Source organism: Zonotrichia leucophrys, chromosome 15 (assembly GCF_028769735.1).
Source record: "Zonotrichia leucophrys gambelii isolate GWCS_2022_RI chromosome 15, RI_Zleu_2.0, whole genome shotgun sequence".
Classification (NCBI taxonomy): Eukaryota; Metazoa; Chordata; class Aves; order Passeriformes; family Passerellidae; genus Zonotrichia; species Zonotrichia leucophrys.
The window spans coordinates 7279740-7305997 of NC_088185.1; the positions used below are offsets into that span (position 1 = coordinate 7279740).

Sequence of the window (26258 nt, forward strand, 5' to 3'; positions counted from 1 at the left end):
CCATTTGCACAAAGCAGCAAATGAGTCAGTTCTCATTTTAAAGACTTTATTCAGCACCATCTCTGAAGACTGAAGTGCTTAGACTTTAAGAAATGTCTTCAGACCTGCAGCACTTTCACTGTGGCTTTTTTTTTTTTGGTGCAGATTTTATTAATCTGTTTTTATCATCATCTCATCCCATGGCACTTAAAAGTGTATTTATATGCATGAGGAATATCATAACTTTAACCTGTTTAAAAAAAGAGCATGCTATTTCTTTATAACACCAGAAGGTTTGTAAAGCATCGTTATTTTATTCTGTGTCTCACCATGTGATGGCCTGAACAAGGGGGTTACAAAGCCCTGTTACTTAATCAGGTAATTTTGGAAGTGGATTTTGTAACCACCTGGTGGTTTCCATTGCAACCTACAGAGCGCTGCTCTTGTCAGAACCCGATGTGCTGTGGATTAGCTATTACTACAGGACAACGTGTGTTCCCATTGAAATCCTCACAAGGCCTAGGTTCTGACCCAGAGAAAATTTAATAAAATGGGCCCCTTGGAGATTGTAAATGTTGGAAGAACGAGAGAGAGACTTGGATTAAAATAAGATCCTTATATGATCATTTTCTGCTGTGTGTTTGATCTTTTGGTGAATTGTATTCTTTATGTAAGATCAAGTGGTATTTTTGATTAGAGAGTTTTCATTTTGAATGGATACTATTTATAAAGCGCTTCACTTTTGTAAAAATAAAATGGGCTTTAGAAGAAGAATGAACTGTAATTTAAGGGTCTTGACTAAATCTTCCTTGAGAGCTACATGGTTTTCCTGGGACAGGTAGCCTTTTTTCCATTTCCCCAAGCCCTCCTTTGTACAGTAAAATGGTTTGCAGGTAAGAGGGTGCAATATTTCATATAACATAAATTTCTTTTTTTGTCACAGTCTGTAGAGAATTGTGTGTGCATCATGCGGAACCTTTCCTATCATGTCCACAAAGAGGTCCCTGGAGCTGATAAGTACCAAGAACTAGATGCTGGTCAGACTACAGGCACAGGAGGCTCCCAGAAGAAGAAGAAAGATGATGCTGGTTGTTTTGGTGGAAAAAAAGCTAAAGGTATGTATTGCAAAAACTCAGAACTAGAAATGAATTTGGGGGTAATGTTGCTGTGCCGTCCTCATCGTGCTTATTTAGGATGATGCAGTTTGTGGAGTGTTTGCAGTGTCCTGGCATGTGTTTATCTCCTATGTTGCATCACAATTGAATGTTTGGGATTCTTTTTTCCACGGTACTGTAATTTTGTTTGGCTTTAAACAGGAATGCTGCATGCTGACGGATGACATTGTGCTGTTGGAAAAAGGTGGATGTGCTCTGCCTCTCCTCTGCATTGCTGTATTCTTGCACCTGGCACATCTCTGCTCAGTCCCCTTGCCTGGCTGTGTAGCACGTGTGCCCTTCTCAGGGCGCCAGGCCAGCATGGATCCATCCCCCCATCCCTGTGCATGGCACTCCTGCCTGTACATCCTCCATGCCTCCAGACTCTCATACTTGAAAACAAACTAAAAGCCTCCCCTCCCACTCAACCAAAACATACAACCTCCCAATTCAGTCACTATTTCAGTAATTTAAATTGCAAACACGATTTTGTAGCTTTTAATTGTCAGTCACTCTTAGACCTGTTCTCTCCTCTGGGGCATGAGTGTTGCAAATGAGTTTCATTATGAGAGGATTAATAGTCCCAGTAACCCCCCTTCAATGTTTCCTTTACAAGGAGACACTCAAATTATATCCGTTTTCTTTGTTGTTTTAGAGAAATTACTATTCTAGACTGAATTCTGTTTCCTTTCTTAGAGAAATGACTATTCAGATGAATTCAGAGATAATGAATTCCATTTCTGCCTAGGCTTCATTCTCCTCATTCATGTGTACACATATCCTGGCTTATTATTTGTACCCAGGTACAAGGAAGAGTTTTGCCCCTAAAGAGCTGATATGGAGTTGTTTGAACTTGATGGACTCTGTGCTGCACATTGCTCTTTGATCTGACCTGTGCAAATTATTAAATATTACGTGTTTCCATATGTGTTAGGGAAGTCATCACAGTGTGAACTTGCTTTTGCAGACTAGTCTGTCATCAACTACATTTAAACTGTTTAAAATAAAAAATTGATGGGAATCTTCTAAAGACTGGGGGAAAAGCTAAAGAAGTAATTCTGCCTGCCTGGCCAGCCTGTTCTCACAGGGGGTGACTGAACCTGCAGTGTGATCCCCTTTGGAAGCCTTGCATGTGTGCTGACTCGAGCCTGTTCCTGCCACCTGCACTCCGGGGTGTTGCTTTGCCTGGGAGCAGCACAGTCCATGGAAACACTCAGCCATTAAAGCTCTCAGTGGCCTGTGGCAGGAGGGTGTTGTGCTGAGGGAGAAGTGTCCTCCACCCTTGATGGCAGTGACAGGAGCACTCTCAGGTGTGTGTCCCGTGCCAGGTGTCTGCCTGGGCCCACCTGGAGATTGCTCTCGTGGGGCTGCGCTCCCAGGTACTTTCTGTTCATCAGCTGAAGCACCAGGTCACGTCTTTGTGGGCAAATCAGTCTCAAAATCATCTGATTCTGGGGGTGAGCCTGTGGATTGCAGCAAGCAGTGCAGGCACTCAGTGACAGCTTGGGTTTGGCTCTCTGTGTTTGGCAGGAAATGACAATACATTTTAATGGGTATTTCCACCTTTTTGCAGTGCTCTTTTGAAAGTGTGCTGCTCCCTAGAGGGAAATCAGCTGGTGATAATACTGAGCTCACAGCTCGTAGGATGTAGATCGAAAGAATAGAGGGTCTCAGATGACTGTTGTGCTTCAAAAATAAAAGTTAAAATCCATTCATAAATGTGCTTTTAAATCATAAAGAGAAGCTCCCTTGTCTCACTGTTAAATTCATGTGGATACTGGTCTGAACCTACTTTAATTTTCTCAGTCTAGAACTTCAAAATCAATCTGTTCTCTCCTTTCTTGTTCACTTAATCTTGCAGTGTTTCCATGTTTATTTTATTTTATTTCATGGTCATTGATCACAGCATTTCAAACACCTCTGCAAAGGGCTAGTCATCCTTCTGTCCCCTCAATTCTGTAATAAAAAGAGAAAGCAAAGGGGAAAAAAAAAAGCTGTGCAAAGAAAGATTGGGGGTTTTTTAGCAGGAACAATAGGGAGTACATGAAATACCTTGGTTTGGTTTTTTAATTGATGAAACTTCTGTAGTCTTGTATTACTCAGGTTTTGAACCTGTTCTGTGAAATTCTGCCTCTTTGTGACTGTTCCTTTGTATTTTCTTCATCCTGTAAATTTTTGTTTTCCTTTTGCTGCTTTTCTGGTAATTAGAGGAGTGGTTCAATCAAGGTGAGTCTGCAATACTTTCTTTTCATCATCACCATAACATGCTTTGTTCGGCTTTCACATGCAAGGCTAAGAGCTGAGATCAAGGTCTTGTTCATCCACCTCCTCCTGCTCCCCCAGCACAACCTCCTGTTCATTTCAGCAGACATGGAAAAATCCTCTGAGGGAGCTTTGCAGTTTGGTCTTTCCATACCACAAATGGAAAATAGAAGGATTTATTCATTTTTGGTCTAAGTGCGGTAGGGGAATTGCTGTGGACTGGCGTGCTGAGGCCAGGAGAGCAGGAACACCCAGGTGTGGGTTGTGTCCCCAGCCCTGTCAGAGGGAAGGCTCTGCTGGCTGCTCTGGGGATGGAAGGAGCTGTGAGCTGCAGCAGCTTGGCTGTGCGTTCTCAGGGCTGCTTGGTACTTGTGCTTGGGCGCGTGCCTGGGCCGCTGCCGCTCTGGTACTGGCACACACGGGAGCTGGAGGGAGCTGCCCCTGTACCTGTCTCAGGGGATAGGCTTCAGTTTCTCATCCCAGCACGTAAAACTGCACCTGGAAGACACCAGTCTGAGGCTAAAGCTTCCCTTAGCTGAGAAGTTGACAGGCTTGTGGGTGCCTGGGAGACTCCGTCACTGAGGCCAATTTGGGGTTGAAGGTAGGGGCATTTCCAGGTGTGACTCTTGCTTCAGCTCATGGGTTCTGGAGAATTGGACCAAAGGAGAAATGTTGGGAAGGGGAAAAAACCCATCAACCAAAATCTAATTGCTCCACCCAACAAATGGTGCTCTGCAGAACACTGATTTTTGGACTGTGAGTGGTGAGGCTGTGGAGGATGGACTTGTTGGCAGGACAGAGCTCAGCCCTTGGTTTCTGTCACTCCTTTGTGGCCAGCTCAGTGGCTGTATTACTGAACACCAGGGAGGATAAGGTGAGATTGTTATGAAGAAGCACTTTGCCTTAAATGTTTATTTCAACCAGAAAGAAAGCATTTGGCAATTAATCCTTCAGCAGAAATGGTCTGGCTGCACCATGGTTTGATTATATGGTAAAGCAAAGCGACATTTGAGGAAGATCAACAACAACATTAGTGGTTAATAATGCTGGGTCACACTTCAGAGTCTGTGCTGGGTTTCAGACAGATGGAAAATGCTGAAGGTCATGTTTTGGTTGTTTCTTACATAATGAAAAGTAGCAAGGGGGAAGAGGGGAAGAATTTTAATCCCTCCATTTCAGAGACTGTAAATTGCATCTTGCACAAGCAAGTCTCATGTCAGGCAGTTTTCCCAAACCAGAGTGCTGTGCCAGTCCACAACCAGGTCTCATAAAACTGGCCTGTCAGCAGGCATATTCAAAACTGTCTCTTGGCAAAGTTTGGAGCTATGCTTCTCATCCAGCACTGGCTTTCTCTGACACACCTCAGGCTGGAAAACCTGGAGCCTCTGGATATGGGTGGAAATTGAAATGTACCGAAAAACAGATCTTAAACTTCTCTCCTACTGCAAGTGTAGTTTGTGCTGTGGTTTCAGCATCCCTGTAGTGCACAACCTGACTGTGAAGATCCAGGCAGTGGTGTGCTCCCTGCAAATCCCAGCCACATGGGTTGTGTGTGTGTTCACATCCCTGTTGTGAACAAATGCACAGGCTCGAGGGACAGAGCAGGGCGTTCAGAGCTACAGAATCTTGCAGTGATGCTGATTTTTTGTGTTATCAGGGATGCATGGGGGTGGCTGAGAAGGTTTTAATCAGTAGACTCCTGAATTGCTACTTGGGCACCTTTTTAGAAATTCTCCAGTATTTGTGAAAATCAAACGGGAAAAATAGCTGCTGGGCCTCAGATTGAAACCTCTGCTTTGTGGATGGATTTGGTTTGGAGTGTTCTTGCAGCTTGCTCACCTTGTCTCTATAGCAAAGCCCTGGAAATGTAGGTGCTTGGGGTATTTCCAAACACCATCCATTTGATTAAGTAAGTAATTTGTAGAGTTGAAATCCCCTTGGTCAGAGTTGTGTGTTCTGTACTGCTGCCATTGGCAAGCAGCTGGCAGCTTTTCTCTGAACAGACGGGCTTTGGCCTGTGAGGTGGGAGTTCCTTACAGGGCTGAGATGCAAAGCAGCAGAGGCTCCTCCAAACCAGCCAGTGTTTGCTGTCTGGCCCAGAAATGGAGAGACAGCAACTGAGGAGCCCAGAGCACAGGTGGAGGGTGCTGTCTTTATGAAAGATGGGTCAGTAAATAGGCAGCTGCTTTGGCATTCCCAGCTCAAAAGTAGCAGCCAACACTGCACTCCTGGACGATTCCTCCTTAACAAGTTGTGCACAAACTCAGTGCTTACTAAACACTGCCACTGGCAAGAAGGGAGCTCTTACTGTGCCATCTCAGTTCTGCAGTGCTGATAGAACTGCCAAACCAACCTTTAAATTACAGAGGGAACTTTTGAAATGAGTAGTTGTGTCAAATAAGGTCTGGCTCTCTGAGAACATGTTCTGAGGTTTAAACTATCTGATGGCAGAGACATGAAATTTGGGGTCATGTGAAAAAACAGTTTGTCCTACTTGTAGATAAGATGGAGTCACATCTATGGGTCTGCTTTAAGTCTGTAATAATCTTTCCTACACTGACTTCCTCCTTGAATGCTTTTTTCCTTTTAATTCCCTCTGTCCTGCTTTTTCCTGTCAATGCCCTAAGGGTCAACAAGGGTTTGCAGCCAGTAACTGGGTTCAGCTGCCATCAAGAAGTGCAAAGTCTTTTGGTGATGGACAGCACTTCTTTCTGGTATTTGATTTCCCAAGCGATGTGTTGCTCCTTTCACACAGCAAAAAATTGATGGAAGGCTGTGAAGTGCCACTGATTCCTGTCCCCTCCTTTAGAAAAGATACCTTTCAAGGAGTGCTGTGGTACCTGGCTGCATGACCTTTGGCAGCTTAGATGGGCTTTTACATACTTCAGTTAAGGAAATTACTTCAGATCAGCAGAACTTCTAGGTGCATGTTTTGTTATGCACAACGGTTGGAAGTTGGCTGATATTCTGTGTTGGTATTTCAAAAGAAAAGGGTTGTGAGTCCATCCCCTCCCAAAGAAAGGGAGAGGATGGAACACTACCTTGAATCCCTCTTAATGTTACTCCTAAATATTCATAATGGTATTTAAAAGCTCTAATTCTTCTCTGTGTGGTACTGAGTATTTTTATCGTTTTGTCAAGAGGAAAGGTAGAGTGACCCATTGAATTTACTGTGCATGTACCAGCTCCCTGCTGTAACGAGGCAGGGACTGGCCTTTCCCATCTTGTAACCTCTTGGCAGACAAGACTCAGACTAATCTCCCCATTACATTTTCAAGGACCATTTTTCTGTTTGCTTTTAAGCAGCCTGACTGGTGGAGCTTCCAGCCCTTTCTGTAAAACCTCCATTACCAGCCTGGTAATCCCTTTGCAGAAGCCACTTCTGGCAGCCTCAGTTGGGTTGTCTGAATTCATCCTGTTGCACCTGCCTTCCCTTCTCTGGAGGGAGAGGGAGTAAATAACTTGAGGTTTTCCCTCTCGGAATAATTTGGGAAAGCTAAATTGTACACTGCTGTGATCAGAAGCCATGCAGATTCTTGCACTGCCTTCCAAATCTCTCTCTCTCTCTGCTGCCAGTATTCCTCTGATGGCAAGGTTCCTGCTTGTCCCACAGCATCCATGTGGGCTTACCCAAGGCAGAGTGTCTCCTTGGGGGCATGGAAACTAACCCTTCCCTCCCCATGGATTTACATAACCTTGAATTCTCAAACTGACTAAAAGTGCAGGTTTTGTTCTGCTCTATGTAAAGGTTGTATAAATTAAAGCTGATGTAATAGTTTGACACTGTTTCTTAGCAAAAGTATGGAATTATTTCCATTAGCTTCTAATAAATAGCAAAAATGACACTTTGTCGATTGAAGGGCAATTCAAGGTTAAGTTGTTGGCTGCTGTCTGTACAATATATTAAATCTAGGTCTTCCTGCCTCATTGTTGCATTGAGAATAGAGGCTGCAAAGCAAAGCTGTTGTTTTTCTGCTCTGCTGCTGAGTTTTTGCTTGAGCTAAGCTTCAGGTCTCTGAGAACAAGAAGTAAACACTGGGCTTCTGAGGGAGGGGCACAGCTTTGTCAAGAAGGGAAATGGCACAATTTTCCATGGTTTAAAACACTCCTAAGACTGTCTGAAACATGTGCTAAACATGTTTGCAGATCAACCTGAAAGCAGCATGGGTGTTTGTCCCTAAGTTTGCTCATGCTAAAACCACAGCTGTGCAGCTGGGCTGCCAGTCAGATACACACAATTATGGGTAGCAGTCTGTGATTTATATTCTGGGTCTGTATCTTCTCCCATCTTGTAGTTGCACATGACAGTAACTTACCTGTCAGTATACTGACAATCTTCTGCATCTGTTGTCTTCTTTTTTGCACAGGAAAGAAGAATGGAGATTTGGACAGGAATTTTGATACACTTGATTTGCCTAAGCGGTCTGAAGCAGCAAAAGGTAATGCTAATGTTTGTGCTTTTGGAAATAACAAGTAGCTTGGGAGCTGGAGGCTCTTAAAGGGGCTTAAGACATGAGCATATCAGGCTGATCTCTTTCTTTTGTAGCCAGTTAATTGAGATAATGGATATATCTCTGCATGCTGTTATCTAGTGCTGAATACTGGATATGAATTTTTATCTAAGACTGCTGAATTGGTGGAATCTTGTAGAAGCCTGTCTGATTTGGTGTTAGGTGATTGTAACTCCAGAGAGGGGTGAGTGCAGGCTCTCCTCCTCTACAGCTCCATTTGCAGCCCACCTGCACCACACCTGACTGTAAGGAGCTCTGAAATGCACTCTGTGAGAGTGCTTGGCACTAACTCTTTCTCTTCCCAGGTATCTCTGTCATTCTTCAGCGTTCTTTGGAATTGGGTGACAGCAGGGATTGGGGATTTTTGCCTTTACTGATAGTCAGTCTTCCCTGAACACAGTATTCCTCCCTGCCTGAAGTGAGCAGTACTTGTGGTTTTCTAAAATCTGGGAGGTTCACAGAAAAATTCTTCTGCATTGTGCTTTTGTATTTTAGCTCTGGTAGAGGTGGAATCTTTCGCAATCTGCATTCCCTTCTTGCATGCATGGTACTTTTTTTAATTGGAGATTAGGAGGTGATTTGGGATTTTATCAGAATTCTTAGAGCATTGGATGGTGTTTTGAGACTTGCACGGGTTTTGATTTGAAGTGTGTGCAATGTCTCTGCAAGATCCAGCCATTGTCATGGCAACTGCTGCTGTGCCACCCTGTCAGCCTCACCTTAACGAGCTCTGAATACCCAGAACTACCTGAGTATCCTCAGAAGAAAAATTTTAAACTCTTCCTGCATCACATAGAGAATTTTGGGGAGTGTAAAGAGACAACCTGACTCAGTGAAGAGATCCACAGACTTGGGATACCTGAATTCTGCTCTTTTGGTGACCTTGGTGCAGTCCACTTATTTGTGCTTCAATTTTCTTGCTGTTAACTGAGAGCAACAACAGAGGCCATGTCTGATATCCTTAGAGATGTGCTGGTAGTCAGTAATGGTGTAATAATTACACATACATAGTGCTGCACTCAGATTCACAGTGAAGCTCTGATTGATGATATGCAAACTAATCCTAAGATGTAGATAAATCTCATCTATTTATAGACACCCTTTATAGTGGATGCAGTTTCTAGTCTCGTGTCTAAACACTGATTTTCATTTGGTGCATTATTGCACAAGATCTTCTGTATCTTGTGAAATAATGCAAGATACTAAAGCACCTCTCAGAAGCTGCTGTACCATCCTATTTAGAGAGCTGCAGGAAACTTCCAACCAGCCTTCACTGGCTGCCATCGGTTCAGGCTGGGAGCTGATTACAGTGCAGAGCAAGGAGACACCTTTAGGATGCAGGAAGAGAAAGGAATGCAAAATATAGCAAAGACTTCAGCGTTTGCATTCCTTTCTAAATGTGATTGGAATGGAGGTGCCACTAGAGGGAAAAGATGGAAATCAAGATTTTCTGCAAGGAAATGTACCTTGCATAGCTTTCTTTAAAAAAAGATTAAAAGCTTTCATGTGGCTCTGTTAATGACAGAAGTGATGTGCAGATCTGATGGGAGATGGATCTGTCTCTGAGCTTACACAGCTTGTTATCATATTCAATTGCTAGAAATCTCACACTCTTGAAGAGGTTGTTTGATAATTTTGAGATACCCCCCTTTAATCAAAGTCAAATAGATTACGTATCTCATGATAGATAAGGTCAGGAGATTAATCCCACAGCCTTTTGAAAGAATTTTAAAATTTTAAAAGTAACTATTGACTTGTGTGCTAAGAGTAAAAAAACTAAGATATTGATGCATTTTTGTTCACTTTCTTGGTGGTATTTTCTTGCCAAGCATCTCATTTGCTTGAGAATTCCTGGATAGTAAAAGTTCTAACAAGGTTGCTTGAATTTTAAATTGTTCACTGAAATAAAGAAAATAAAATTACAGTTTTAAAACCCTGAAGAACTCTGGTCAGATCTCTTCTATAGAGAATAATTGACTCTGATGAGATCAGCTCTCAGCTGAGGCAGAACCTCGTTACTGAGATGGAAAAATCATGCAAGTTTTAATGATCAAAAGCACTCAGATTGAGTGACATGATGAAGTGCTATTTCAAAAATCAACAATTATAGATTAATCTCTTTCATGTATTATTAAAGCCATATTAAAGTGAGTTTTCAGCTGGAATCTTTGTGAGGAAATGAAACTGCAGTAATAAGATTTGTTCATTCAATGCAGCAAATGAACATTGTGGTAGTTAACAAATATTGAGATGTATTGTTGTTAAGTTTCCTGTAATCTTATACTCAACATCCATGGAGCTTATCTGGTGTGTCTAAAGATGTGGTTTCAAGAACTTGACATCATGGTTTCCCTTTGAGATACTCCTAGTTACGACCACTGAGCTTAATTGAGAGTATGCTTATGATCGCCTGAAAAACCACAGACTGGTAGCAGCAGACTAGTCCAGACCTATTTTCTATCAGTTCTGGGAACTTCATGTTGACTCCAAATTACTTTAATGGTAGAAATCTCTGCCTGTCCTGCAGCCAAACACCATAAAACCAGAAACTTCTGTCGATTGTGGGTGGGGACTGGCTAGTGTCTGCAGAGGTTTCTCAGTCCTTCAGAACATCTGTCCTGCTGGTACAACATCTTAGGAGCATCTTCATATCCTGAACAATTCACAGGGTCCTGTGAGTTGTAACCTAGTTTAAATGCTAGTATTTCACTTTTTCCCGCTGGAATCTGTTTGTTCTGGTGAGGAATGAATGAAGGAAGGCAATTCTCTTTTTCAGAGTGATGACCTGGAGTCTCTTCCTGATAGTTCCTGGTTTTTTAATGGGAATCAGGTTCTGCTGCAGCACATGATTTGAGCAGCCCTGAAACCATATCTAAGCCTTTAATAATTTTATGTGCTAGGCATTCTGCAGGGGAAAGCTTCTAGTTCAGGGTTGTTATCTGTGGTAAACTGGATAATGTCAGATTGGACAACTTGCAGTGCTTTCAGAAGCTGTCTCATCTGATATTAAAAAATTAATGTATGTGCCCTGGCAGTGTCCAGAGTACTCCTGTCCTCGTGAGGAAAGATTGTGAAAGAGAAGCTTTGTGTTTCCTCTTTGTTGAAAGGAGCATTTTTTTTTTCCTGACAGTCAAAGAGAGAGAGAGCATAAATTTTGGGGAAAGTGATACGAGCTTGCATAGAGAAGGGAACAGCACTGACAAGAAATTATGAATGCTGTTCTCAGAACCTTGCTAAATTTAGGACTTTCAAAAATTGCTGCTTCTGTGAGGGGAGGGAAGTGTTACTGAAATCCCTTCCCCAGTCTAAAGTAGGTCAGTGATAGTGGTGCTGGCTGCCTCCCCTGCACTGCCACAGCGCTGATTTCTCCTGTGTACACTTTAAATACGTAGCATAGTACAACTCCTGTGCTTTGTTCAGAGTCCTTCACTTCTGAGCAGGAACAGTGGCAGGAGGCTCAGGCACTGGGGGAAGATGAGGATTAATCATATCTGTGCAGGGGAAGGCATTGTCTCAGATGGCACTACCTCTGTGATAAGGTTTTCTGAGCTGAATCAGGATTGATGTGTGTCAGCCCCCCAAATACGTTACAGGGGATGTAGCATTTAATCCTCCTGCATGAAGGTGTTGGACTGTCCACCTCTGTTCCTCAGTGCTGGAGTATGGGAGGAGAAAGTCCAGAAGAGCAGAACAGGTTTTTTATGTGGAATCAGCATTAGGTTATTCCTAATTAAATCCAGATCTCTGTGCTGTCTGGTTTAAGCAAATCTCATGGCTTGTTGTTTATGTGCACATACGTCTGAGGCCAGAACAGTAGCTGCTCTGTGGAGCTTTGGGTGTTGAAGTTCAGCTCTCATTTCAGGTTATCTCATTAGGGAGTTGAAAATCTTCAGCCATAACGAGATGTGCAGGTAGATTTCAGCATGGTGGATGAGCTAGCTCATTTTCTCCTTGAAAGCAGTTATTAAGCTGCTTATTAATTCCTCTCTTCCTTTTTCATTACTTAAGTTTAATTCCATTTTAATGGAAACATAAGTTTAGGAGAGAGTTGTGCTGAAATACTGAACTAGTGTTAAAAATGCTTATAATTGAAGAAGTCTATTTTGTTGCAGTGAGGATGTCAAAGACAAGCTGAATTTATCTGAAAGCTCAGCTTTGTGTGTACACTTACCCTGGTCAGCAGCCTATGTAGGCAGGGAATGAGATTTTGGATGAACTTGTCAGCAGGTGGATTTCTTCTTCTCCATTATCTGAAATTCTCAGTCACTTTCCATGTAGCCTCATGCTGATGATAGATTTTCTATTCCAGAAGGCGAGTGTTTAAATTCCCTTATAAATCTTTGTATTACTGCTCCAGGAAATTAGACTTCCTGGCACTGTCAGGGTAATGACTTTAACTTAGTAGATTACAAAAGTGCCAGCAATTTGTCTTCAGCTAAAGGCAACATGTAGTAGAAGGAGAGAGAAACCTCACTTTACTCTGGCTTTAGTTTGTAATTAAGATTGGCTGCAGTTCGCATTTCACTGCTGCTTTAATTTGCTTTCTTTAAATCTTGACAAGTTGACTCAAGCACTCACCTGCCCTTTCCAGCTCCCTTCCATCATTAATTTTGATTGTCGTATTGTGAATAAGTGAGTAGAGCTGATTGATTAATGGCACCATCCACACCCCTCCTGTGCCTGCTGCTGGAAATTCAGGGACTGGGAAGATCTCCTCTGTGAGAGCAAGTAACATGTTCTTGTATTAGTATCTTTTCAGCATTTAATACACATTATTAAGAATTCTGATCAGAATTAAGTATCTCTTATTTCTGTTGCTTTCCTAAGATGAGTATTCATTTTGGTCCCATGTGTTTTTCATAATTTACAAAGCAGTGAAAGGTTTCTCATCTGTCTTCCAGTGCTTTGAGTCAGAGAAAATTTATTGCCTTGAATAGGAAAATTCCCATATGGAATTTAGCTTGCCAAACTTTCTCTAATCTGGTATCTCTAAATTCCCATTGTTTTTCCCTATATTTTCAAGGAATTCAGAGCAGGCACCTGTGGATTTTTCCTTTCTTGTGTACACAGTCTTTCCATAGCTGACTGCTAATTGTTCTGGAATCCTCTGCCTTTTTGGTCATAATCCTCTCTGATTCTTACGTTCAGTGTTCTTATTTGTTCAGACCTGGTGGACACGTGCATGAATGGCTTCCTGGCCTGTAGTGAAACCATCAGGTTTAGCCAGGGCCCCGTGGAGAATCTGAAATGCTGACACAGCAGCCAGGAAGCTTCCTGACTCCAGGGACATCCGCCCTATAACCTATCCCTATAGCCATGTAAGGCAATACCGTGTTACCCCTACTGTTGGTCACTTATGGTCCCTCTAACCTTTGCCATTGGTCAGGACTGGATCCAGGCCAAGGCTATAAAAGTAGCATCCTGTACCCCTACTAACGCAGAAGAAGAAGAGCTGAGACCCTTCACGGAGCCCTCAATAAAGCCATACTCGTGGAACAGCCGGTGTCTTCTCCTCTCTCTACCATCTGCTGGAGCCTCAAGCCCAGGGAAAGCTCCCTAGCAAGCAAAGCTGAAATCATAAGAGCTGGCTAATCACTAAGAGCTAAATATCCCTGCTTGCTAGGGCTGACCTGCGGCCTTGGTCTGGGCGAGCTGGCCTCTGGCACTCAGTCCCCTTGGGGGCTGAGCTCTGGAGCTGTAGTAGCTTGCCCTGGGATAAGACCAATTAAGGCTCATTTACTGGCCTGCTGAGCTGTGCTCTACACGTGAAAACTTTTTTGTGATCTTTATCGATCTGGTAAATTTAAATATGTAGAACATAAACTGTATGTTTAAGGTTGAAACTGAAGGCTTTGAAAAATCATATGGGAGGGATACAGGTGGAATGTGAATTGGAGGTCCAGGAGTACTGTTCTGTCTCTGCCACTAATTCTTTTCACTTGGTGATATAATTCTATCCTACAGTATTCTTACTTTGGAGACTAAGGAAAAAATACTTTTCTGGGAGAAATACTAAGTGATGTGACTGAAACCCTGTACAGTAACTCTGTACAGCAGCGCTGAGACTCACAGCTCTGCTGTGTAGAGTTCAGTTATTCCAAAAAATCATGTGAGATGAATTTGAGACCGTTACAGGACCAGCTCTGGTGTTATCTGTCTGCTCAGGAATGTGAGGAGTAGTTTTGGCTTTGGTAATTGCTGCTGTGTTTGTCAAAGCATTGCTCTCTGGCTTCAGAGAATGCCTTGACATTGCAGCCCTGAGCTGTGGTTTCCAGTCCCTTGCTTCGTCCATAGGGACATCCAGGCAAAACTGTGTTTACAGATAAGACAGGCTAGATTCCTGGTAGGGGTGAAATGGCATCTGTGGAACAGAAAAAGCTCTTGCAGCTGAGTAAGGGAAAGCACAATGTTTGTGTGAGTAGACTGTGCTGTGAATGGCCCAGGTGAGAGATTGTGTCAGGAAGATTTGAGCTGGGGACTTGAAATAGTTCTGCTACATGGAGGATATAGAACCAGTGTAAACTGGAGAAGACATTCCAGCTGTGATATTTAAATGCCACTAACACCTCCCCACCCCCAGCGTGGACACTTCATAGTGTGAATGTCTTTCAGGTTTAGATCATCAAGCTTTGAAGTTTAAGCTGAGGGACCAGTGGGAAACAACTGCTGGGGCAGGGAGGCAGGAAGAGCAATTGTAATGATATGAGAATTCCATTCAGCTCTGTATTTATAGAAGCTGAAACTCGTTGTGAAGTCATAAGGTGGTGGTTCTTTTCCATCTCTGTTTGGCTCAGCTATAATTTGTTTGTCTGTAGAACTGATTTTTCCTTTGTCTTCTACCTCTGTCTTAACAGTTAGAGGTCACAGGAAAGATGAGTTAAGACAACTGCTTTGTTTCTGAATAATTTCACACTTTTCCTTCTCAATGAGAAAAAGCTGGCTTACTTCTAATACTTTGATTATCTTGGAAATAGTGAATCAACATCAACAGCTATTCCTCTTCTTTATCCTTCTTTTGCATTCTCAAATGTTTAGTCTCCCTTAGCACATGAGGGGGAAAAGCTGACAGTGGCAAGATTCTCCCTCCTCGCCTTTAGGTCCTTTGTCCTTTCACCTGTGGCTCTCATGGGACTATAAAAAGACTCCAGTAGTCAGCTTCCAGCTCCTTCTTGCCTGAGGCTGACACCCAGGAATATAGATCTACTGTAATAACTAGCAGTATCTTCAGAAGACAGGAATCCCAGGTGGTAAATTCCTTTTCCAACTTGATGTGAGTTTGTGGCCAACTTAAGTGCACAGAAAATGAGATTTAGGCATCTCAAACAGTAAGAGCCTATATATACTTGCATAATAAAGTAGCCTATAAAAAACTAAACAGCAGGAGCTCCACTAGAGCACATGGTAATTACAGCAGCTAATAAGGAGATGGAGTGATCTGGAGCTTCAGCTAAAGACAGAACTGGAAGGAAAGGAGTCTGATTTTCCCAGTCCAGCATTGCTACTGACTTTCTGAGTGGCCTTAAGCAAATTAATAGCATTCAGTTGCTGGGGTTGTAGCGAACTTGTTCATGAAGAGCCTTCTATTTCTTCTGCCTTCACTAGAAGAATCACTTCACTAAAATAATAGCTAGAATAATTACCCTCACTAAAATAATTAGTATTTTCACTGCTGCTGTGATAACCAATGCAAATGGAGTGTATGTGTTATATTTGTAAAACCAGCAAAATCTGGTGAAGTATGCTGTATCCCAGCTGTTGCTAGCAGTACAGTGATATAAAAATTAAATAAAAATAGAATTTCAGTTAAAGATGGATGGTAGAGGTTTGCCCTGATGAGATACTGTGGGAATGAACTGAAGCATTCATGTTACAGAGAGAATTTTGCAAGTGTGTAATACTGTGAATTGCTTTGCACTCTCATTATGCATACTGCACTTATTGTGGTTTTTTTATTGAGAAGTTCAACTGCATTATTTATGATGCTTCGTATAGAAAAGTGTACACATAAACCAGTGCATAACTGGAAACCTTGGTAGGTTTTACTGCCCAGCTGCATTTACTTCAGTTATAGCAGTGTGTGCTCTCTGGCAATGCAGCATCTTAACTCTTCAACCACTGATTGGATTTTCATGTCGTTTCCATTAGGCTAATATTTCTGATGAAGAATAGTTAATGTTGGAAAGCTGTAGTTGCCAGTCACGTGTTTTTAATTTTCACAGCTTTTCCTGCACTGTTTGCCCTGCTGAGAATGGTAAATTCTCTTCCCTCCCCACATTTTAGGTTGTGTGTATGTTTTTGCATGTCCCATTTAGCATTTCTATTCTACAAGCAATTCTAATTGTTACTCTAAAATAGAATGCTTGTTATTATAGAGCATAGCTCATTATACAGATGCTGCTCCAGGACTGTTTATAAAGTGAGAATGTGCCAAGAAAGCCTGCCAGGAATAAAAGCAGGAGTTGATGGGAAGGTGCTTATCCCTCATAACTGTAGCTGCCTGAGTCTTGGGGCTCAGTCACTGTAGTGAAAGACTCACCCCATCCACCAATCCATCACTGTTGCATTATGTCAGCTTTTGCCATGCCTCTTAGTTTCAGTTTAGAAACAATAGCAATGAAATCTCTGAGTTCCCCCCCTCCCTTTTAGCATAAGCGTGAAAAATGAGATGATCCTTTGAAGAGGGGTGCGAATCTGAAAGTTGTCCTGGTTGCCCAGCCACTATCACCAGCAAGCTCAGGGAAGAGGAACTCAGCTTCTGTCAGAATTTAGAGGTGAAGTTTCATGTCAAAATCAATTACAAAAACCTTGTTGGATGAAGTTACAGTTGTCTCTGGTGTCCATCAAAAGTACTGCAGCAAAGTTGTGCTGACGAAGCTGCTTGACGAGTTAAGAGAACTGCAGAAAGTTTCAGAAGAGCTGAGGCAGAAAAATGGTGTAATGTTGATTTAAATCCCTTTCCTGAAGTAGTATGAGCAGAAGCAAAGGATGTACTTACAGCTCTGGGTGAGTGTTCTGAAGGCTGTGCTTTAGGAATAGCCAGAATGTGGATTTCTGAGGTGACTCGGTGCTTTCAGAACTGAGCACTAGACAGACATCACTCGAGTGTCACTGAAAGCATCTGTCCCATCTGGTAGCCTTCTGCCCAAAGAAATGGAGGCTAATGCCACATAATTGGATATTGGAGGAGGTTTTGAAGGGTTCTTTATATCATTGAAGGATTTCAAGACCTGGCTGGACAAAAGCATAATAGCTAATTTTGGCATTGAGCCTGCCTTGAGCAGGAAGCTGGCCCAGTTGACCTCCCATGTTCCCTTTCAGTCTGGTTGTTCTGTGTGACTCTCATTAACTGATTACAGAGTCAGCCAGGAAAAGTATGTCTGCATAAAACCAGCACATTTTTCCAAAACAATCCACAACTAGTGGATTAGGTGACTCAGATGAGAAGAAGAATGAGAAAGTTCATTTACCCATGGAACCTGAGAAAGGAGCATATATACAAAATTGAGTGTATCGGGTTGCACCTCAAGATATGGCTTGTTTCAAAGAAAAACATATTTTTACTTACAATATATACTTTACTGGTGCCAGCACAGTAAACCATGGAATTCTCAAAACACTTGATAATCAGCCTTTGAGGATCTGCTTAGAACAGGTAATGATGGGGGAGAGAAAGGGGAATGAAAATCAGATAGTTGTGTGATTCTGAACTAATTGCAAATTGTGGTACTTTTTGCAGTTAGTTCAGAGATCAGGCAGTGAGACCTTCCTTCCAGTGCAGCCAAGACAGGGAGGTACATGCATTTTTTCCACTTTTGCTTGAACAGTATTATAGTTAATGGAGAGTTTTAATTGTGGCGTTAATCTGGAAATTAAAACAAACTGGAATGTCAGATAACCTGGGCATTTTAAATTGCAGAAGCCACTGATGCTCTTTAGTTGGGCTGAAGCTGCCATGTTTTGCAGAAGAGCAAATAAAGAGAATCAAAAAATTAAGACTTCTGGTTTTGCAGCATTAATTTCCAGTGAGTGTACCTGCACAGCTGCTGCAGCCCTATTATCTGACTCATTACTTTGTAAACCACTGTGAGATATCTTGAATGTGAAAGCTGCTGTGTAAAGCCGTATTTATTTCTCTAACCCCAAGTGCTCTGCACAGGCTTAAAAGCTCCCCCCCTTCTCCACCATGACAGGGGAATTACAGGTCTTAATGTGCCATATACCTCTAACTGTGGATTGAAGAAAAATGACCTTGAACTGAGAGGCAGGCATTTTACATGGTAAAGCAGTCACTTAAATTTACCTGTCAGCTAGAGGCAGGGGGAACTTTACCTCTGCATGGTTTAGAAAGCAATGTCAATCCAGCTGCTGGTTGCTCTGAACCCACTGAGAGCTTGATTGCTGACCCAGGCATTTCCAGATGATCAGTGAGAATGTTGATCAGTATGTGGTAGAAAGGAGAGCGTTTTTATTTCGGCCTCACAGACCATTAGTTTCAGCCCTGAATTTTCTGTGTCTTGATCACAGGGAAAATTGGAAATCTGTAATAGCATGAAATGTTACGTGTCTGTGCAGGAATAGAAGGAGGCAATATGGTGTGCAGTCCTTGCACCTTGTGCCCAGTTCATTTGTGTTTTGCACACCTTGCTATCTCTGTACTAAAAATCCTGTTGCTTTTGTCAAAGATGTCTAGAGCAACTTTGTGGGGGTTTTTAACAGTAGCCTCGTACCAACACTGTGACAGTCCACTTGAGCAGGCCAGCTCGAGCTAAGAGCAAGACTGAACTTGTGCGGGGAGGGAAAGAGGGCACCACTGCTGAAGTGAGTGTGCAGTTCAAGGGCATTTCTGTGGCACAGCTGGGAAGAGAGATGAGATTTCCTGATTACAAAGGAGTATCTGCCTAGCTTGCTCACACTAGCCAGCCCACTCCATTTAGAGATGTCAGTTCTTCTTGTCCCTCTCTTACAAAGCCAGGAAGAAAATTTAATCTAATGACTTTTGTTTTGAGACTTCTAAAATCACAACCAGCAAGTCTGTAATCACGATTCAGCATATAATTGCATTTTATCCTGCTGAGAGCTTAAAAATAATGAGCAAGAAAAACATCTCCAAAGACTCATTCAATGTGAGGGGGCAAGAGGAGGGTCTAGAGAAAGGATCTGCCTTACCTGGAGTGTCCCCAGTGACCTTTAAACACTTAGGAAATGGGAAGGCTGCTTCCTTGCAGGTGCAGGATTCCCACTTCCCCTTTGGGGCTACCTGAGGTTTTGTGTTCTTGGCAGTGTGTTCAGAATTTCTCAAGGAATGAGAAACTGGGGGTGTCAGGAACGTGAAACCTAATCCCATTTATTCAATTACATGAGTGCTGCTCCCAGCAGAGTATTTCAGGTTCGTGATAGTGTCCAGAATGTAATCCTTGGGAAATTTACAGGTGATTCGGATTTGGGCAGTTTTGCTTCATAGTTAAATTCTAACAAGCACGTCCCATCCAAATCCAACATCCCTGTTTGCTGAGAACACTGCTGAGATGAAACCCATGGACAGTAAACTGTATTGGCAGTTTTCTGGGTGGCTGGATCCTACTTTCCCTAAAACACTGAAAATTTGCTGCCAGTTGTTTCACTGAAGTATGGAGACCTATTTCTGGATCAAGCTCTGGACTCATATGCCCATGAGAAGCCATCAGCACATTCATAACATTGCCTTACATGGAGAAATGGGTATAGGCCCTAATATGATGGAAATTTCTATACTCCTGAGGAAGTGTCTCTCCTTATTTACATTTATACTGACCTTTTCAGAGTTTTCTATAGGCATGAACAACCTCCACAGTAAAGGTCAGCTTCTGCTTAGAATCTTTTACATGGGTAATTTTAAGCTCAATTTTTAATTGCATAATATTACCATAAGAAGGCTGCATTGAATTTGAAAACTCTCCTAGACAAAGTGGCTGTTGGGTTGGGATCTTTTCACTGTTTTAAAGGTGATAAAGTGGTTTCAAAGAAGCTGTCAGAGTTGCTTTGTGGTAGTGGCTGCTGTGGCTTTGTTGTAGAATTTCTCATATGATTTTCTGCTGCTTTATGAATGCAGGATATTGCTGTAGGGTGGTGAATATGGGGCAGGCTGCAGTTGGATGCTGTGTAATGTTCCCCTTTGCCTCTTGAAAAATGTCTCTGTGCTCCCTCTATTCATTGCAGCAAATTATCTCATTCATTGCTACACACTAGGGCCCCCAATCTCTTCTTTTGCTTTTTGATTTGCAAATCGATTTATTTGTGGCTTTTGGGTGTGTGTGTTTAGCCAGCTAAGGCTTCAGGGAGCTACTTCTCTCCAGATCATGTTGTCTTACCTCCTATTTTAGTCCAACTTTAAGTTTTACAGCAAGATCTGTGTTTCCAGGAAATCTATTATTTTATAGGCAGAGCTGGTTATGTGTCAGTTCTGCCTGTGATTATCCAATATTCGGGCAGTGCACTGAGCAGCAGGTGGGTTTACATTTAATAGAAACTTCCCTGGCTTTCCAGAAAGCTGCAGAGAATGGTTGGCAGGAAAAGGGAGAAGAGTACCTGTTCACTCAGTACTTTGATGTGATATGTTCCAGTGTGTCCCAGTTTAAATGAGGGAGGAGCAGCAGCATCTTCTCTTGTCTCCCATCATCTGTAATCCCTGCCTGGATACAGTGCTTTGAGAATGAGTGCAGAATCTCTGTTCTTTGAGGCATTAATGTTTCTAGCTTACACTGAAATCCATGAGAATTAAGTACCCAAATATGGTACCTTTAAAAAGCTGGGCTGCAAGGTCTATTTTTTTATTAGATAAGTTAAGGGAAACCTTTTGTGCTGCTTCCACTCTGGTCTGACATTCATTTGACATTGAAAACATCAAATTCTTTTTCTTGGATGCTTGGGAGATACTTGCCTGACAGCAGCACAGTGACTGTAATTGAGACAGATTAGAGGCACTGGGCTGCCTTTGGGTGCATGAGGCAGCTTTCATGAAATGGAGAGAGGAATTGAAACACACTTCTGACTTTGGAAGCTGGAGCAGGAACTAATTAGCAATTTCAGGACACAAACAGGATTGGAGGAAATGTTTGGGTTGGCGTATAATAAATTATTTATTAACGTGGGGGAGTCTTTCCATATGTCAGTTGCTTATAAAATGCTTATAAAGGCAAGATTGCAGGACTTTGCATTTAATGAACCAAGCAGGCTTCAGTCCCAGTGATTAGGAGCCACTGACCTTTCATTTTTGCAGGCTGAGACTGGACCTGGTAGCCTCTGCTCAGCTTGGATTCTGCTAAGCTTCCCCCAAAAAAGATTAGCTGTTTATATCCAAATATTTCCTTCTTACTGGGATGTATTTTGAGATGTTTGATGTTTCTGTGAGGGTATATCCACTGGAGAATAGAAAAATTTATTCTGCCTTATTTGAGGAATTCAAGCTGTGGAGTTCTGTAGCCCTTCACTGCCTTAAGCAGACGATCCTCTAACAAGCAGCTGAATTGATATGAATAACCAAATACCTGTGTAATGGCTTATGACCATTTATGAGACTTTATATAAAGTCATGATGAGCAGTGGAAGTATAAGAGGACTCAGTGAAGCATGAGTAACCCAGAAAAAAGCTTTCAGTTTGGCTTCTAAGCATATTTCAGTGTGCGTGAGCTCTGGAGGCTTTGGGGTTTTTTCTTGACGTTGTTTTTCCCTTGGCACTGAAGATAAAACGCAGACATGCTGTGAAGGGCAGAACCTGACAGGTGCCAGCCCGAGTGGAAATGCTGTCAGTCGATCCTTGTCTGTCCCAGCTCCAGCTCTGATCCACCCAAGCGCTTGTCAGGACCGTGTGGGCTTTCAAACCTGAGCTGGAGGTCCCTCAGCAGCAGGAATGTTTTGAAGCAGTCAGTGGAAACCCCCTAAGTCCCACATCTGACAAAGTAATCCTGTTTCTGTAAATTCCTGAGTGATGGAGGATTGGGGTTTGCCTTGCTGGTTGGTTTTAGTGCCATCACCCCGGTGTGTAACAGCACAGAAGGTGCTGTGGGCTCTCCCACACCTCGGCTCCCCGCAGACCTGGTGGGAACAGCACCTGTGTAGGTCTGGAGGAGAGCGGCTGCTGTGTCCAGGGAGAGCACTGAGGTCACTGCTGCAGCCACCCTGAGCCCAGCCTGGCTCCAGGACTGCGGCTGCACTGAGTGCTGCTTCCCCCTGGTGCTGGAGCCCAGGGCTGTGCCCTGCAGAGCCCTGCAGCCTCTCCTCCCCTGCACAGCCCCACAGCTTTGCTCTGCTGGGCTCCTGGGACTAGGCTGCCATATGGGAGGGCAGGGCACTTGGTGGGACCATACCTGGCCTCATGATCCAGCATGATTCATACGCCATCTTGAAGACAGGAAAGAAGATATTTAGAGGGCTGCAAGGTAAGAAAGCGTTTTCTGTGTTTTTTCTGCCTTTCTTGCATAGCTCAGTACTAAATGTCTAAGGCTATGAGGACATTTCAACTAAATATGCATTACCATGTAGGGTTTTTTATTTTGTCATGCAGCTGTCTGCTGGAGTGTTTCTTCCCTTTGCTGTGCTTCTCTATTTGCTGGCATTTTGTGACAGAAAGTTTATAAAGCTGTTCAATATCTCAACAGTTCTAAATAAAGTCAGAATCTTTTTAATAAAATAAATATGCCTAGGTGGCATCTGGAGCCAAGGACTAAAGCATGAGTCCTTTTGCAATAAGTTTTTCTCTGCAGACAGGTTTCTACTGAGCTGGGAGGAAGCTGAAAGCTCGTTAGCTTCCTGGAGTAAGAGCAGCTGATTGGCATCTGGAACTGCAAAGCTGAGTTTTACAGGGGCTTGAGGCCAAAAAAGGGCAATTTGGAACACATGATCCTTGGTTAAACACACACTGAAGACCAGAGGAAAGAAAATGGTAGGCTCAGGCAGCCACAAGTTAAAGGAAGAAGTCCCTTAACAGTGCTGTTGATTTTCAGCAATGACTCTAGTTCTGAGACATTTTTCTGTTATGAGGCTCTTGGACTTGTTAAGATACTAACAGCAACACATTGTATTTTACTACTAGACATAGCTGTGGTGTAATTTTTTTTTAATGGGCTTTCCTTCAGGGAATCACTCAGTATCTGTCTCTTTAATAAATACATTTTATACATTAAGCTCAAACCTGCTGATGGTTAGGCTGGACAGTTAGGCATCTGCACTAGTAATGGCAGTGAAAGGAGTTTCAGTCTTTTCAGCTGCACCACGTGGCAGCTGTGATCAAAAAGCTGTGTTGTGATTTATGGAGGTGTAGGTGAAGGTCATAAGGAAAATGGTTTTGCCTACATTGGTTGTTTCAGTTCAAGGAAAAGTCCCAGTAAACATGCATGTTCTGGCATGAATATGTGAATGCACAGTTGAGAAAACACATTTGATAATTTTCTTCATGTTCCCAATCCTCATTAGCTTTGCCAGCCATCTTTTTATTTATTTTGTTCCTTTGGGAAAGCTTAGCTAAATGGAAAAGGCTTGCAGCATGCTCCATAAAGCAGTGGATTACCCAGGCAGAGAGTAATAAGCATGTTCAGGCCTAGAGATTCCTCCACTTACAACCTTTCCCCTTTAGGAAGTAAGGGCCACTTTCCACCTGCTTGTACCCAGATGAGGCATTCTGTAGTGTCACCCCATCACATTAGGAAGTGATCTTGGGCAGTGTTATGGGTTTGGATTATTGTGGCATCCCCACATATTCTTGGCTGGAGTTTGCAGCTCTGAGGTCGTTAAGTTGCCAGTTCCTGAGCCTCTCCACAGTTTCTACTGGTGTCACTGACCCAGGCACCAGGAGCCAGATAAGCCAGGAGGGCTTGGCAGTGTTGTCCTTTCTGGAGAGGATTGTGCTATTCCTTGGAATTGCTTTCTCTGGCTAAAAAGGAGGAGTGACAAAATAGAGCTGTTTGGTGACATGAGCAAGGAGACACCCCTCGGGGCATGTGGGCAGTCACCAAGCACTGCCATCTGGGTCCTTTCAGAGAGGAGAAAGAAAACCAGTCAGTCATGTAATTCTGGACCCTCGCAGAGACAGGAGCAGACATATCAGAAACACCCATGGCCAATAGGAGCAGCAGCAGCACTGAGATCTAAAAGAATAAGCATGGATGTTTGACCTTGTCACTGTTGTTCAAATATCCCTGTGATGTAGCAGACAGCATCTGGAAATTCAGGTTTTCCCTCCCAGGGAAACATAACATGATCAATGACACGCTCGGTATTGATCTTGTATGCATGGGCTGGATTGCTGTCTGTTTTAGAAGTCCCCAGTGCACATCACCACTGTGCCCAGCTCCTTTCAGTATCAGCTGTTAGACCTGTGAGCCCAACCAGGAAGCTTCAGGAAGGAGCTTCCCTGAAGGGAGCAGGCAGGATTGCTCACATCTAGGAGCACTGCTGCTCCCTTGGCATATTGATCTGCTGTCAGTGAGATCACCAGTCTGATAAGCATAATCAGTCTTTTGTCTTAAAATGCTGTAGTGTTTGAGGCAAGAGTAAGGGGCAGCCAGTAAGAGAGATTCCCCTGGACACAGCCTTTCTGCAGGCCAGAGAGTGCTCATCCCTAGCTTAGAGTCCCGAGTGAGCCTGAGCTGCCAGAAATTCCATACCCCAGCAGGGCTGGCAGTGTCACACTGAGAAACCCTGCAGAGCTGGCAGACCTTTGATGCAAATTAGTTTCGTACTCACTTACGTATGTGAGCCAGGATTTTGAACCAAGTCCCACTTGGAGATGTTGCAGTGGTGATGCAGGGCCTGGGCTGCATTCTGGGAGCTTGCAAACACCATGGTAAGCTGGTGGTGGGAAGAGAGCAGCCCGTCCTTCCAAACAGTTTGCATTTGGTATGTAGCTCACAGCCCAGAGACTCCAGTGTGTGCTCTGTGTGCAAGAGAGCGGGAGAAAATGTTATTTAATGTTTGATTTTTAGATACAAACTGCATTTCTAAAGAGATTTGCTTTTGAAATAATATGATTGTCCTGTTCTATTTAACAGAAACTGCATTCAGTTATCACTGTGAAGTAAATAAAAATAACTTTGAATTAGAGAAGCTGGTGTGAGAGCAAGTGTTAACATTTCATGTACTGTACTGAGAGTCCCCAAGGTCAGAGGCAAGTCTCCTGGGACTGGGGTAAAGGAAGCTATTTACATGAACCCTGCATTTTAATCATGCAGCCAAAGGGCTTAACTCCAATCCAAGGCATCGTGGCTTGTAACAATGGTGTTTCTCAAAAGCAAACAAAAACCATTGCCAGGGGTGACCTAGAAATGCTTATAAATGTGCTGCAGTTCACCCACGTGTCTCCTCTCCCTGCAGGTGCAGACCTTCAGCTGCTCTCCCATCCCTGCATCAGCCGGGCTGCTGGGGATTCCCTGAGTTTTGGTGACAGCCCTGTGGGACAGAGCATTCCCCCTTTGAACCAGCAGCTTGGGTAGTGCTCCAGTTATCTGCAGCAGCTTTGAGATTCTTATTAAGTGTTGGTCCTCCAGAGCCTTTGCTACTGATTAGTGAGGAGAAAAGGCTGTTAATGGAACATCTCCAGTTGCCAGGAGACTCAGCTGCATATGTTTGGGAAAAGACTTTGTATTGGGCAGTGTGTCAAACACTATTGGGAGAAATGCTGCTTGCAGGTCCTTTGGAAAGGGAAAACAGTATGAGCTCTAAAATGTGTGGTCACAGAAAACAGAAGTGCTAGAACTCATACAAGGTCAAAATGGGTTGTGTTTGATTGAGACACCTCTTTGTTGAATTGCATATTGTTTGGATATGAAGTGGGATGTAACCAACCTTGTACGAGTCATTCTGTAAGAAGGTGCTTCGATGACAGCTTGTGGAGCTTGGGAAATGTAAAGAGTAATAGAAATAGCAAAAGACAGTTTGCTTTCCCAGGCATCCTTTCTTTCTCTTGCTCTGCCTTGCCCTCCAATATTTCCTTTCCTCTCTGCCTTTCTGTCTTCCCTGCAGTCACCCTAGCTCCCTGTGTTGGTTTTTTGCATACCTCTTGGTAGTGCTGGAAACATTCCTGTTACATCCTTTGGGCTGGGGGTTTGTTTGCTTCCCTTTTGGAGTAGTGTGCCAGTGCTGCTGTCATTGTGGGAGTATGTGATAAGCTGGGAAGAGTTTACATCATTTTAGAACTTAGTATGACTTAGTAGATTAGTTGGAAAGGTCACACAGTGTGGTGTTCGTTTCCTAAATAGAAAATTCTTCTTAAACATACCCTCAAGCCTGATTTGAGTCTCGTGTGTCCCACATTATTCTGGTTGTTCTTTTCAATACTATTCAAAGGCTGTTCTGTCTGTCTTCAGAGCTGCTGCTCACTGGT

The 26258-nt window shown here is 43.1% G+C and overlaps 1 protein-coding gene across 25 annotated transcripts in view; it reads left to right on the plus strand.

Annotated features, from left to right (window-relative positions):
• The window catches only part of ARVCF (ARVCF delta catenin family member), a 246792-nt gene that overhangs the window by 195858 nt on the left and 24676 nt on the right, over positions 1–26258 (plus strand). For 23 of the 25 annotated variants that reach the window (XM_064727179.1, XM_064727180.1, XM_064727190.1 and 20 more), the window contains 3 exons: positions 923–1094; positions 3342–3359; positions 7763–7834. In XM_064727179.1, coding sequence (XP_064583249.1) covers positions 923–1094; positions 3342–3359; positions 7763–7834 — 262 coding nt within the window. The remainder of the gene's footprint in view (positions 1–922; positions 1095–3341; positions 3360–7762; positions 7835–26258) is intronic. The other 2 variants (XM_064727191.1, XM_064727193.1) reach the window with 1 other exon arrangement.